The sequence below is a fragment of the Mya arenaria genome, chromosome 4, assembly GCF_026914265.1.
Source record: "Mya arenaria isolate MELC-2E11 chromosome 4, ASM2691426v1".
NCBI classification, from domain to species: domain Eukaryota; kingdom Metazoa; phylum Mollusca; class Bivalvia; order Myida; family Myidae; genus Mya; species Mya arenaria.
The window spans coordinates 78,816,903-78,831,851 of record NC_069125.1 but is presented as its reverse complement, the minus strand read 5'-3'; the positions used below and the strand labels follow the sequence as shown (position 1 = coordinate 78,831,851).

Below are 14,949 nucleotides of genomic sequence, written 5' to 3'. Positions count from 1 at the left end.
TAAAAAACATGTCGGTAAATATACTGTAAATTTAGTTTAGATTTTAAGTCCACAAATGAGACATTTATGGTTTCAAATCAAATTCATTGTATTTGTTTAAATAATACGGATATTATTACAAACAGGAGTGTGTTTTTTTTTCAAGGGATAAATGTTTTATTTGCATTTCGGAGCTATCCCCTCGCTTCACCGATCCCTGTCAGTGGACGAATTGGTCGCCATTGTTTGACAAATTTGAAGCACAATAAAGGGTACATTTGAGTTTCCAATTGGCATTGTTTTCCCATAGAAAACGTCAGTCCTCAATTACTTTAAAATAATATTTACCAATATGATCAAACGGCTGAAATGGTCGCAATCAGGTTTAGGTTCATGGAAACGTCTATCTATTTTCAAATGATACTTTCAATCTTACGTATTATTGGATTTCACTAAAGTCAATACTTGCGTGTATAAATACAAAGACAGCAAATTAAGCTTGTTAAAACCCTGATACTTTCAAAATGCTTTGTAAAGATTAAAAATTCCGCATTACATGGAAGAGGAAAATTGTTTTATTGCTTATTTAAAGTTTAGTTACCGGAGATTTATTGACAAACGATAATGTTTTAAGTGTAGTATTTCGATCTAAGATTGCATAAGATACGGATATCTTCAACGTGTGTCCACAACCCAGGAATAAAACAAAAGTAAGTTATACTAATTAAAATGTAAAAAAATAATAATAATTATAATAACAAATTCACAAATATAGAATAAAGCAGGGTTGTGTGTTGTACAGATATGGGTGATAGTGGGTTCAGATGTTTAGTGCCATTCTAACATTCCTTATTCATGACATATTTACATGTCACTGAGTATGAATCTTCCTACAAACAATGGATGCAAACTATATTTTGTATTTTATTATAAGCAAATCAAACTACGATATATTGCAAGTATTGGTTTCATTTTTCATCTTAAATGTCGGTAGTATAAGTGTAAGTGTATAAACAGCTGTGACATTTACGGGGAAAAAGAAAAAATGCTCGGTCCGAGAAGTAACATTTTAAATCCCTTATAGAACACGTATATATAAGAAAGCTTTCGGAAGTTGGGTTGTGGCCGGACACCATCATGTCATTACCAACAGCCTTACACCAAAGGAATTTTTAAATGGAAATTGGTTTCAATGTAGACCCACTAGCATTTCAATGACAGGGTTATTACTGGTTGAATAGGCAATAAAGAGCCCACATTGACCAAATGTCAACACATCCATGTGTCCAGGAGTGGCTATGTTATCACGGACGGACACTTGTAAAACCTTAACTAGATTTGACATGTTGTAATTTATGTGAGAAGATGCAACCATTGCTTTATATATATTTTGAAAACAAAACAGCAACATCTACCACTACTTCTACAACAACAATAATAATAACAGCACCAGCAAAAACAACAGCACCAGCAACAACAGCAACAGTAAAATGAGTATAAACTGAACGATCATGAATGTGTTCAATGCCTTATTGCATTTTAACAACAAATTATTACAAATTACGTGAATATACTTGCTCTTATTAAACACCAAGTTTTTGTATATTTCAAACTTTGTTCTAAATACACATATATGATTTGTACAAAACTGGTCGTATAACCTCGTCAAAACATTACGAGAAAATTAACTCTCCGTAATATTTCTTAGTGATGTAATATAATATAACTATGCATTATTTACCAGGGCCTGTTGTTTTCGCATATCATTTCATTCCGCATTTTCTATTATTCGTAACAAGGGGAGTGCTGTAGAGTAAATAATAATGTTGAATGATGTTTTGTTAATTCCAACTTCTTTTGTAATTTGTTCTAGTAGACCATTATGTTGTTACTATGAGTGGTTGCTTCGCTGGATTGTTGCAAATTGCTTTCTGGGGATTTGCACACCGCAGAAATAACATTACCCCAAAGTCTTAGGCAGGATAGCTGCTAAAGTTTTTATATATTATTTATGCAAGTGTTAATACATTCAATGCGACTAATTTCAGAATTTTAGAATAAATATTTTACTCTAAATGTTTGCACTTGAACATGACGGGGTGCTACTGGTCAGATTTTCGACAACTGACCCCACTCAACATTAGGCCTGAAACCTACGATGGTCATTCATCCACTTGTCTGGGTAAAAGTGAAGACCCTTAAGTGGCCTTTTCAGGCTTAGTTATCATAAACAAATACACATACTAGATATTTCCTGTATTGAATATTTAAAAGCTTTTACGAAATTGATAGTCACAGATCAAATACGGGGCATTGGCGTGAACGGCGACTTCCGGGACAGACCCCACAACCACGGCCGGTAAACGAACAATAGGCGTAGATTTTCTTTTTGAAGATAAGAGTGCGTCACCTTGAATAATTATATAACCATGCAAAGCACGAGATAGTTGGCACTTGGCATTGTCATTGTTCTCTCACGGTGCACAGCCGGCCATACACAGATTTGCTACAGTCAAAGGTCTTTCGAAAATTTGAGAAAGGATTAATTTCTTTCACAAATGAAAAAGATATCTGTTTTAAAGCGTATATAAGGAACGCTCGCTCTATTTTGTATCAAGACAGCCACGTTTTGCGAGATGATCATAGGATTATAAAGCTTTGCCCAAACTCGCAAATGCGTTTAATATTTCCAATATGAAATTATATCATAAAATCAGTTCAGCCACAGCTAAAGTGAAGGACATGCGTTTTACGGGTGGCAATAAAATAAAAGTGTATTGCCAAATTGTCAGTAAATAAACACAGTCGGATCATGTAACACTTTGTTACACCTTAACGACAGGTGACTGTGGCAGTACGCCGTGTGCCTGTGGGTCGGGTTTCGTAATTAGCGCCTATTGATACTATATTTGTGACACCATTTATTATGTCGGGTTTTACGGGGGGCTTACTTGTAATTGTCCGGATTATTTTGACATATGTACGAAAATAAATTCACCAAGAAGACATGTTGATTCACGTTTACTTTCATCATTTATATCTGGTGAAATGTCCGTGTTAAGCCTATGTAATACGGGATTTTCTCATCTGTTTAGTAAAACTTCAGCAAAATAGTATATGTCAAAGTTTGAAGCGGATCTCAAAAAGTTTCACGCTAGGATACAGCAAATTAGATAAGAACGTTATATTACAGATGTATTGATTGAATCATCACAATGATAAATTCAAACATATATACCAGGAGATTTGTTTAACTAATGACAGACTCACTTTCCCTGTATTTGTACATTGGCACCATTAAAGTTGTCAAAGCAAAGCATACGTAGTACACTTAAATACGCATTTAAAAGAACACTTGTTTTTCATGATTACCCTTGAACAAGTGCACTGTTTGCTCAAAGATTGTAAATTAGTATAATTGCCATTCCTGTAAGCACGTTCTTTGGAGGAGGCATGGTGACAGTCCGTCTAACCCAAATAATACGGCGGCCACTGGCGCTGTGTGTCATCCATCTCCTTCTAAACAAACATGTAGTGGCAAGGAAAGATGAATCAGTTCGACTCACTGCGAAAATTACAAAATCAAAATTTGTTTAGGAAAAGTCGCCACTGTCCTTCCTAGGTGTGTTATTCGGGCATTAACAGTTCGTTTAGCATATATCTGTGCTACCTTTGAGCCGCTACAGTGATCTATATAGTCACCCATAACGTGATCATTACTGGTATGTTCCATGTAAGATCCTGGCTAGAATCTGAGTAGTAAACTAAATATAATATTCAACAGGCGTAGAAGTGCCAGATATGCTCTGATTTTAATCAACTTAACACTTTATTTCACTAATGGGAAACAAACACCCAGTGTAGAGGCGGTATGAATTTCAGTGTGCACTTTCCATGACTCGTCAAAGTAAATAGCCGTAAATGGTAACGAACTATATGTCAGACAGTGGATTTGTTTAGCCTTTTTACAGAAAATGAAACTGAATTTGATTAACCAATTGTTTTTGCTTTCAGTGGTAGAAATAAGAATTCGCGGTTGAGATTGGACTTCGTTGGAAATGATAAAACGTGAAATGTACCTGAAAATGTGCATACATATTTTTTAAAAGATTTTAAAACAATGACAACCTAACGGTGTGAAAAAAGTGTAAAAGTAAAAGAGTGTCTGTGGCTAACATACGAGTGATTGTGATTGTGACAGCCACAACTGGCCACACCAGCCATGAGTCGCCGCTCCACTCGCTCCTTGCTATCCCGGTCAGCTAGGTCGCGGTCTTCGTCCCGCTTCTCATGCGTCGAGGGAAACTTCCGGGTGGACACGCCAATCATACCGGAAGTGATAGTTCAGACGCGTCCTAAGACCCGGGAAATCACGATAAATGACGCTCCGATGATGCTACTCCCAAAAGCCCGGGTCAGAGACAGTCCTTCACATTATGACAAGTTCCGGCGCTCGTACACCGTTGTTGAGGCGGACGCTCCATACCAAGGCCTTCACATCTCCACCATACAGTCCGTTGACGGCATGGTGCCGAGACAAATGCCGAGATCTGCGCTAAAACAGAGAAAGGAGTCGATCTCGCGCAGCGAGGCGGACAGCGGATTTTGCTCCCTAAAACGTTCAGTGACTTTTGATAACCTAAGTAGGAGTCAGAGCACCGTATTCCGTTCCGATGACGAGTTTGAAAACTTGTCGGAGAGTTCATACGACGAAACTGCAGACACGAATCACGAACTTTTCCACCATAACAACGCCCTTGAAGACGTGGACCTTTCAGACCATTTGGACTCCTTTGGTGACAATAGCCCCGTGATTTCCCGCCTCTCGCCGCACCCGCCCCCCAAAACGGTACTTCCGGTGAAGCGGCGGCGGCACGGCGAGGGTGATCACAATGTGGAGGCATGCGAGATCTGCGGCGTGATCCTGTCGGATACGGAACGCGTGCAGCGCTCGTTCGGGAAGGTGGACAGCTTTCTCTCGTGGGTGATGGTACGCTGGGGCAAGGTCAGTACTTAATTAATTCCGGTCTGTCTGTTTGTGTGTCCGTGCCTCTAAAAAATAAGGCAAGCCCGTTTGTAAAAGTACATGCTACTTCAAGTTCCCTTTTTATTAAATACCTATATACAATAGAGCCAAAAAGAACAGTTATGCCATTGCTTCACGAGATAAGGTGTCTGCCCACAGTGCTTGATTCATTATGTTGCTGCTACATGTGTATTTGTTTGCCAGGATTACTACGAAAAACTGGTACGCTTTCTATCAATCATTGCTTGTACACGCACAGACACTGGTCACTTTGCTTGGAATGTAGTTTGCATCTTCAACTACCGCTTTGGGCTCCTTGTATAAAATAAACAAATATTTCCACTTCTTTCGTCGATGCTTATAGTAATACATAAAATGTATAAGGAAACAATTCTAAAATCACCACAAACTATATTAAATTAGCAGTGACGATAGAAGTTGACAGATTTGTTCATGTTCACGGTGTTATGATAAGCCATTTACATTCAGTTGTCAACACTATAATTCTTCTCTTTATCTTAAAAGGACTGTGTCACAGATTGGCACCAAGTTTTTTTCTGTAACGAATCTCAGGACAATTATCTAATAGAATGTGTTACGCTTTGATATCATAATTGTAAAAAAAAGAACCAAAATGTAAAAAAAAATTGTGTCGGTAACCGGGTTCGAACCTGCGTCGCCAAAATTGAAGTCAAAAGTCTTACTAACTGAGCTATTAAGTATTACTCTAATCGGGTGACATAATTAAGCTAATACACCTACCTCGGTAATATCACGTGATAACACCGACTAGCCAATCACGCATAAGGAATGAATTCTACCTGGTATACATACCATGTTATCTTTTTTAATGGAAAAATACGAAATAACGGCTAAACTTAAATAAATTGTAAACTATGTGGTACTTCAGTTAGTAAGTTTCAATGCATTGTACACATCGATGCTAAGTTTATGTCATTTTTCGACAATTTTCTTTTTTCCCCGCTATTTTATCATCTGTGAGACAGCCCCTTTAAAATATGATACATTCTTACTTTATCAATATTTTATGAACTATACTATTTGCATACAACTAACGGTCATTATGAAAATCAATCGTTTTGCCTCTACCCGTTATCAAATGTCATCCGTGTGTGCCTCGCAACTTCATCACTTTGGTTGTAGTCACGGTGTACGGGTGTTAGGTGTGCGGGTGTACATTGGTGGTACGGTGTGGGTATCGGGTGTTCGCTATTAATGAATCACGTATGGGCGCCTCTATTGTTTGGGCGCGTGGATTGTACTTAAATGACTCGTCTAAGACACATTTCACTTACTCAATACACAACCCATGTCGGAATCGATGGCTTACTTTGTGATACAAAAACGTGACGTTTTGCAGAAATGCCCCAAAACTTGAAAATTAATAGCGAGATGAATCAGCACCTTCAAGTGAAACTCCCTACATTATCATACATAATTTAAGGCGCATTCAGTGTTTTAGCTCAAGTATGGAGGGCTACTGCGATCGGCCATTTCTCTCGTCCATGATCATTCATGTTGAAGCGCCCCAGCAGCCCCATTTACTATACCCAAATTAAGTCATGGATCATCGTCCGAATGTGTGTCTATCTAGATTATAGGTCACGTCGATTCAAAACGTGGGTCACTTTGCCAACTTTAGTGAACAATCTTTCTGTTAAACAGTCCAGAAGCAGCGTTTTACCAAATATTCACGGGTATTATGTGCGATACAGTACACTAGGTCAATAGGATAAATGTTCATCATACTTTGTCGATGAAATAGTGGCAATGACAATGTGTCAGATAATAATCTAGGTCACTAGGTCATATATACGGGATCTAGACGCATTATAGTCCCCATATTCATTTGCTATACATAATATCTTTCATAACCTTGAATATAATTCAGAGTTGCATATAGTGAAAAAGAAGTTCACAAATTCAAAAAATATAACATTTTTTTTGTTTATTCTCCTCCGTCTCCTTCATCTTTATTAGAAAAATGTAAATAATTTCGAGTGAAAACACACCCTATATATCAGTAGATATATTATTGGTAAGATAAATGTCACTACTGCGGCTATCTACTAGCCATCAAACTTGGCCAGAATGCTTGCCTTATCAATATCAAGTTCTTTAATAGGCCTGTTTTGACATTAAAATATTAGGTGAGTAATACGCCTGCTTCTTTTATTACCACTCATCTTTAAGTAAGATGGTGACTGAACTCTACAATTTTAGTTCATAATTTTAAGAAATCTGCCAAAATGAACAAAAATAAGTCGTAAAGGCATTAAACAACCTCAATCTATCGCTGCCATATCCAAAATATCTGTGACTAACCACGAATTAATGAGAAAACTGACTTTCAATTTTTTAAAGAGATTATATTTAATTCGTTTTTAATAGGCTTTCGCATTATTAGTATAATTCATGAAACAATTTTCCTCACCTTAAAGTAAGCCATATTATGTCACAAAACAGTTACATTTGGCAAGCGTTACTATTTAAATGGCACGTACATATAAGCACTGTAAGTACATAATCTTTGATGAGGTACATGTTGATGTCACAAGCAGGGTTATGTGTATGGCGGAATCCACGCGAGAAAGGCAAATATATAGCCTTCAAAGAGTGTTTCTAAACCTCCGCCTGCCTAACAGACTTGTACGTATATGGAGGAGAAAGTCAATTCTAACAAGCTAGCACGTACATGGAGGTGAAAGTCGCGTCTAACAGGCTAACACGTACATGGAGGTGAAAGTCGCGTCTAACAGGCTAACACGTACATGGAGGGGAAAGTCGCGTCTAACAGGCTAGCACGTACATGGAGGGGAAAGTCGCGTCTAACAGGCTAGCACGTACATGGAGGGGAAAGTCGCGTCTAACAGGCAAGCTCGTACATGGAGGTGAAAGTCGCGTCTAACAGGCTAACACGTACATGGAGGGGAAAGTCGCGTCTAACAGGCTAACACGTACATGGAGGAGAAAGTCGCACCTGACAGGCTAGCACGTACATGGAGGAGAAAGTCGCGTCTAACAGGCTAACACGTACATGGAGGTGAAATTCGCGTCTAACGGGCTAACACGTACATGGAGGTGAAAGTCGCGTCTAACAGGCTAACACGTACATGGAGGTGAAAGTCGCGTCTAACAGGCTAACACGTACATGGAGGTGAAAGTCGCACCTGACAGGCTAGCACGTACATGGAGGTGAAAGTCGCGTCTAACAGGCTAACACGTACATGGAGGTGAAAGTCGCGTCTAACAGGCTAGCTCGTACATGGAGGTGAAAGTCACGTCTAACAGGCTAACACGTACATGGAGGTGAAAGTCACGTCTAACAGGCTAACACGTACATGGAGGGGAAAGTCGCGTCTAACAGGCTAGCTCGTACATGGAGGGGAAAGTCGCGTCTAACAGGCTAACACGTACATGGAGGGGAAAGTCGCGTCTAACAGGCAAGCACGTACATGGAGGTGAAAGTCGCGTCTAACGGGCTAACTCGTACATGGAGGTGAAAGTCGCGTCTAACAGGCTAACACGTACATGGAGGTGAAAGTCGCGTCTAACAGGCTAACACGTACATGGAGGGGAAAGTCGCGTCTAACAGGCTAGCTCGTACATGGAGGGGAAAGTCGCGTCTAACAGGCTAACACGTACATGGAGGGGAAAGTCGCGTCGAACAGGCTAACACGTACATGGAGGAGAAAGTCGCGTCTAACAGGCTAACACGTACATGGAGGTGAAAGTCGCGTCTAACAGGCTAACACGTACATGGAGGGGAAAGTCGCGTCTAACAGGCTAGCTCGTACATGGAGGGGAAAGTCGCGTCTAACAGGCTAACACGTACATGGAGGTGAAAGTCGCGTCTAACGGGCTAACACGTACATGGAGGAGAAAGTCGCACCTGACAGGCTAGCACGTACATTGAGGAGAAAGTCGCGTCTAACAGGCAAGCTCGTACATGGAGGGGAAAGTCGCGTCTAACGGGCTAACACGTACATGGAGGAGAAAGTCGCGTCTAACAGGCAAGCTCGTACATGGAGGTGAAAGTCGCGTCTAACAGACAAGCACGTACATGGAGGTGAAAGTCGCGTCTAACAGGCAAGCACGTACATGGAGGTGAAAGTCGCGTCTAACAGGCAAGCACGTACATGGAGGTGAAAGTCGCGTCTAACAGGCAAGCTCGTACATGGAGGTGAAAGTCGCGTCTAACAGGCAAGCACGTACATGGAGGTGAAAGTCGCGTCTAACAGGCTAGCACGTACATGGAGGTGAAAGTCGCGTCTAACAGGAAAGCACGTACATTGAGGAGAAAGTCGCGTCTAACAGGCTAGCATGTACACGGAGGAGAAAGTCACGACTGACAGGGTAACACGTACACTGAAAATAAAGGCGCGCAAAACTGGCTTGCACGTACATTGAAAATAAAGGCGCGGTAGATTCAATCCACATTGACGACGGTTCTTACCTGACCAAAGAACTTTAACGTCCACCTGACATCTCATGTATTTACTCAAAGCATAATTTGGCTCTATCTTGTTACCAATATCGACAAATGTATGTTATCATTAATTTGTATTAACCACTGTCGGCAACTATAATAAACGTTTATTTTCAAATATAAATTAATACTGAAAAAAGTGATTTCTTTCTATTTGGTAACGTCGGTTGGTAATGGTATTCAATAGTGAAAAACATGTCTACAGCAGACAAAATGTGACCACAAGAACAGACTAAAATATTCTGCGATAACAGGCCAGCATGGGAGAGACCAGTTGCTCATTTGACGCGGATGTCATCAACCATTGTCGCTCCCATACAAACAAAATTATGACTGTGGCTGAAAACAAATGTTCAATTCTTTTATTCCAGTCATGTAATGAAAACATCGCGTAAGGAGGGTTTTCTATAGAAAATAAAAGACACTTAAAATAACTAGAATACTTCGAGAATGCTCTTTGTTGAAAAGTAATTGCCTTATTTCCCCGCCACTTACCGCCGAAGGACGTTATATAGTCTCACATATCCCTGTTTATGTTCAAGTCTCTACAATTAATTGAAATAATTGCATCTCAATTTCGTTTTAATAACAGGTATCTCAATATGATTAACACTATTGTTGTATCTAAGACCAATTGTTGCTTTGCCTCTTTGGAAGTTAGATCTTTGGAAAAGTGCACAGGACATTGTACATTATAAATATAACATTAATTATTATGAGGACTACTTCGTCTGAAGTGAAGTTTAAGACGTATGCACGGATTACGGAAAACAACATCCGCTGGCATGAGCACTGTGTGCGGGGGCCGGAGCGGCGTGTGGCGGGGGAGACATTGCACAATCTCAGAGGGCTTCTTCGGTCCGCGGGACATGAGGTAGGGCAGTTAGCGCTGTGTGTGTGTAAGGGAGGCAAATGCGAACGGCTCAGATACAGTCTTTAGTATGGTTATTGGACTTAGCCGTGCACTGTCCATTAACATACTTTAGTTGGATCATTTATTAACTTGGCCGTCCAGAAAAACTCAGGCTAAAGCGTCCCTGTCCGGTATGAGTGGTATTTTAAATAACCGGCCTGATGGCAAAGAGTATATAAGATTGGTATCAGTTGTCCTGTGCACTATTTAGCACTATACAGGAAAATACAGAAAAGGATCTCCCGAGGATTTGTGATTTCCACTGAGCACGTTTATAAACCAACGGGCATTTGAAAGAACATGGTATCGCACCCGGACCCCTGTATCGCACACCATCTCTTCCGCTCCGATGTCTCATCAGAAAAAAACAAAAGGACTTAAGCACTGATAATGCTTGGGATAACAAGATCTGAATGTAGAGGCAGTAAATAACCATTGTTCTATTGACTTTTCCTTTGATTTGGGTCGTGGGCAGATCGTATATTATAGAACTCTACATATAACTAAAATTGATTTCAATATATATAAAAAAATGAACACGAAATATATGTTTGATATGTTATCTCTTTACGTCCTTCCCATCATCTGTTTCTGCTACGCCATGTACGTTCTCTGATGTCTATTACGTCATTGACGTCCTCCGGTGTCTGCTTTGCCTTTCACGTTATGTGGCGTCTGTTGTTTACGTTCACTGGCGCATGTAACGTCTTTTACGTTGTTTGTTACGTCATAGGGCGACTAATTCATCTTTTACGTTGTCTAGTGTCCTTTACGTCTTTTTACGTTTTCTTGTGTCGGTAATGTCGTAATGTTATTTTGTGTCTATCACATCATTTGCGTTCTCTTGTGTCCTTAACGTCATTTACTTTATATGGCATCAGCAACATTTTTTTTAAAATGTCCTCTGGTGTCTGTAACGGCACTTACACCCACTGTCGTATGTCATGTCTTTACGATATCTGGTTTGTGTTACGTTTTGTACGTTCGCTGGGTATGTAACGTATTTGCGACCTCTTGCGTCTGCTAAGTCTTTTACGCTCTTTTAGGCGTCTGTAACGACGTTCTTTGGTAGTATTTTACGGCTTTTACGTTATCTGGTAATTGTTCTGTCTTTCACGATTGTTTGGAACTTTTACGTATTAGAAGTTCTTTGTTGTCTGTCAACGTCTTTCACGTTCTCTAGTATCTGTGGCGTATTTTATGGTCTCACGGGGTTTATAAGTTTTTTAACTTCGCATGGTATGTAACGTCGTTTGCATTCTCAGGGGTCTGTCACGTCTTAAACGCTCGTTGGTGTCTGCTATGCTTTTACGTTCGCAGGTGTCTGTTACGTATTTCATGTGTTCTCTAGTGTCTCTGGTGCCTCTTATGTATTGATCGTTATCTGGTGTCAAATACCTCTTTTACGATATCTGATGTTTGTTACGTCTTTTATGTTCAATGGTGTTTGTTACTTCTTTAACGTTGTCTGTAATTTGTTACGTCTTTAATGTTTTTTTATTTTATTTTTAGTGTCTGTTACGTCTTTTACATTTGTTGGTGTCTTTTACATCTTTTACGTTCTCTGGTGTCTGTTACGTCTTTTACATTCTGTGGTGTATGTAACATCTTTAACGTTGTCTGGTGTCTGTAACGTATTTTACGTTCTATGGTGTCTGTAACGTATTTTACGTTCTCTGGTGTATGTAACGTCTTTTACATTTGTTGGTGTCTTTTACGTCTTTTGCGTTCTCTGGTGTCTGTTTCGTAGTTTACGTTCTCTGGAGTCTGTTACGTCATTTACGTTCTCTGGTGCCTGTAACGTCTTTTACGTTCTCTGGAGTCTGTTACGTCTTTTACGTTATCTGGTGCCTGTAACGTATTTTACGTTCTCTGGTGTATGTTACGTGTTTTACGTTCTATGGTGCCTGTAACGTCTTTTACGTTCTCTGGAGTCTGTTACGTCTTTTACGTTCTCTGGTGCCTGTAACGTATTTTACGTTCTCTGGTGTATGTTACGTGTTTTACGTTCTATGTTGCCTGGAACGTCTTTTACGTTCTCTGGTGTATGTTACGTATTTTACGTTCTATGGTGTCTGTAACGTATTTTACGTTTTTTTTGGTGTCTGTTACGTCTTTAAATTTACGATCTATGGTGTCTGTAACGTATTTTACGTTCTCTGGTATCTGTTACGTCTTTTACGTTCTCTGGTGTCTGTAACGTCTTTTACGTTCTATGGTGTCTGTAACGTATTTTACGTTCTCTGGTGTCTGTAACGTCTTTTACGTTCTATGGTGTCTGTAACGTATTTTACGTTATTTGGTGCCTGTAACGTATTTTACGTTCTATGGTGTCTGTAACGTATTTTACGTTCTATGGTGTCTGTAACGTATTTTACGTTCTCTGGTGTCTGTAACGTATTTTACGTTCTCTGGTGTCTGTTACGTCTTTTACGTTCCATGGTGTCTGTAACGTCTTTTACGTTCTCTGGTGTCTGTAACGTCTTTTACGTTCTCTGGTGTCTGTAACGTCTTTTACATTCTATGATGTCTGTAACGTCTTTTACGTTCTCTGGTGTATGTTACGTCTTTTACGTTCTACGGTGTCTGTAACGTATTTTACGTTATCTTGTGTCTGTAACGTCTTTTACGTTCTCTGGCGCCTGTAACGTCTTTTACGTTCTATGGTGTCTGTTACGTTTTTTACGGTCTCTGGTGTCTGTTACGTCTTTTACGTTCTATGGTGTCTGTTACGTCTTTTACGTTCTCTGGTGTCTGTTACGTCTTTTACGTTCTATGGTGTCTGTAACGTATTTTACGTTCTCTGGTGTCTGTTACGTCTATTACGTTCTCTGGCGCCTGTATCGTCTTTTACGTTCTGTGGTGCCTGCTACGTATGTAACGTTCTCATGGGTATGTAACGTTATCTTGTATCTGTTACGTCTTTCACATTATTTAGTTTATGATAGGTTTTTTACGTTCTCTGGTGTCTGTTACGTCTTTACGTTCTCTGGTGTATGTAACGTATGTCACGTTCTCATGGGTATGTTCCGTTGTTTGCGTTTAATGGGCCTGTTACCTCTTTAACGTTCGCTGGTGTTTGGTACTTCTTTTACGTTCTCTGTAGTTTGTTACGTCTTTTACGTGTTTTTAAGTGTCTGTTACGTCTATTACATTTGTTGGTGTCCGTTACGTCTTTTACGTTTTGTGGAGTTTGTAACGTCTTTTACGTTCTCTGGTGCCTGTAACGTTTGTAACGTTCTCATGGGTATGTTTCGTTATCTTGTATCTGTTACGTCTTTTACATTCTTTAGATTATGTTACGTGTTTTATGTTCTCTGGTGTCTGTTACATCTTTACGTTCTTGTGTGTATGTTATGTCTTTACGTTCTCTTGTGTCTGTATCGCATGTCACGTTCTCATGGTTATGTTACGTTGTTTGCGTTTTCATGGGCCTGCTACGTCTTTTACGTTCTGTGGTGTTCGTTGGCGGCATTTACGTCTTCTAGTGTATGTTACATATTTTCGTTTGCTTGGCTATATTTGGTTTTGACATTCTCTGGTTTTTGTAATATCTTTAACGTTGGAAACCTAGACTTGTGTCGCAGCCTTGAGAAGATCTCGGTCATCTGTAAGAATGAAAATAAAGCTGTAAGCGATTGTAATGGTAGATCATGGCGCTCAGTGGAATCAAAGTACGTCATTCATTCAACTATTGAAAACTCGATACGCTAATACAATAGACTTAAGATCTAACGACTGGGAATTCTATCAATTGTATTCGCTATTAAGGATTACATGCTATTTCTAAACTAACCATACATGTACGATGTAGCTTAATAACTTGTGGTGGTATCAAGAAATCGTAAATAAGATACTCAATTTAAACATAACAAAATGTTTAAAAATAAAATATATGATAGCTCTTAGACAAGAGTTAATCATAAAATGTGATCGTGAACTCGGAGAACAAACGTGAAGTGGTATAAAACGTTATCATTTTGGGAAATATAAGTGTATTTGTTTAGATCTTACGTTATGAAAAGAGTGTATTTGTGTTGAATATAGATTACAGACAGATAGATCATAAAGTGCCTTTGTGAGACTGTCGAGTTTAAAGAAAACAAAGTCAACTACTGACTTTAACTATGACAATGCTGTGTGTAATGTAGCAGACTCGTGGAATATCAGTTATTATATATAGTAATACAGGGATACTTTAATTATACATATGGGAATAACCCTGCTGGAAGGTTTGATGGCTAGGCTTTCTTTGTGACACTGACTCAGATTGCCTTAAACTGCTTGTTTTAGATCTGAATACATGTTCTCTAGTTTCACACATTGTCAGGCACACAACTGCTATAACTTGTTATAGAGTAAAGTTTTAAAACTATAATTATTGCTGTCAAATTGTTATTGTTTTTTTTTTTATTGAAAACAGTAAGACGTGGTATAAAATGTGTTTAAAAACAACAACAACAAATCGTTGAATCAGAACTAGAATATACTTTTAACTTGAACAAAAACGTCAGAGATAGT

At 39.2% G+C, this 14,949-nt stretch overlaps 1 protein-coding gene across 15 annotated transcripts in view; it reads left to right on the top strand.

Annotated features, from left to right (window-relative positions):
• Window positions 1-488: 488 nt before the first annotated feature.
• The window catches only part of LOC128231412 (uncharacterized), a 50,242-nt gene continuing 35,781 nt past the window's right edge, over window positions 489-14,949 (top strand). For 3 of the 15 annotated variants that reach the window (XM_052944216.1, XM_052944208.1, XM_052944207.1), the window contains exons 1-3: window positions 499-689; window positions 3,994-4,984; window positions 5,210-5,227. In XM_052944216.1, the coding sequence (XP_052800176.1) occupies window positions 4,202-4,984; window positions 5,210-5,227 (801 nt within the window). In that variant the 5' untranslated portion in view covers window positions 499-689; window positions 3,994-4,201. Of the gene's footprint in view, window positions 690-3,993; window positions 4,985-5,209; window positions 5,228-14,175; window positions 14,391-14,437; window positions 14,661-14,949 lie in introns of those variants that run through there. The other 12 variants (XM_052944215.1, XM_052944210.1, XM_052944219.1 and 9 more) reach the window with 8 other exon arrangements.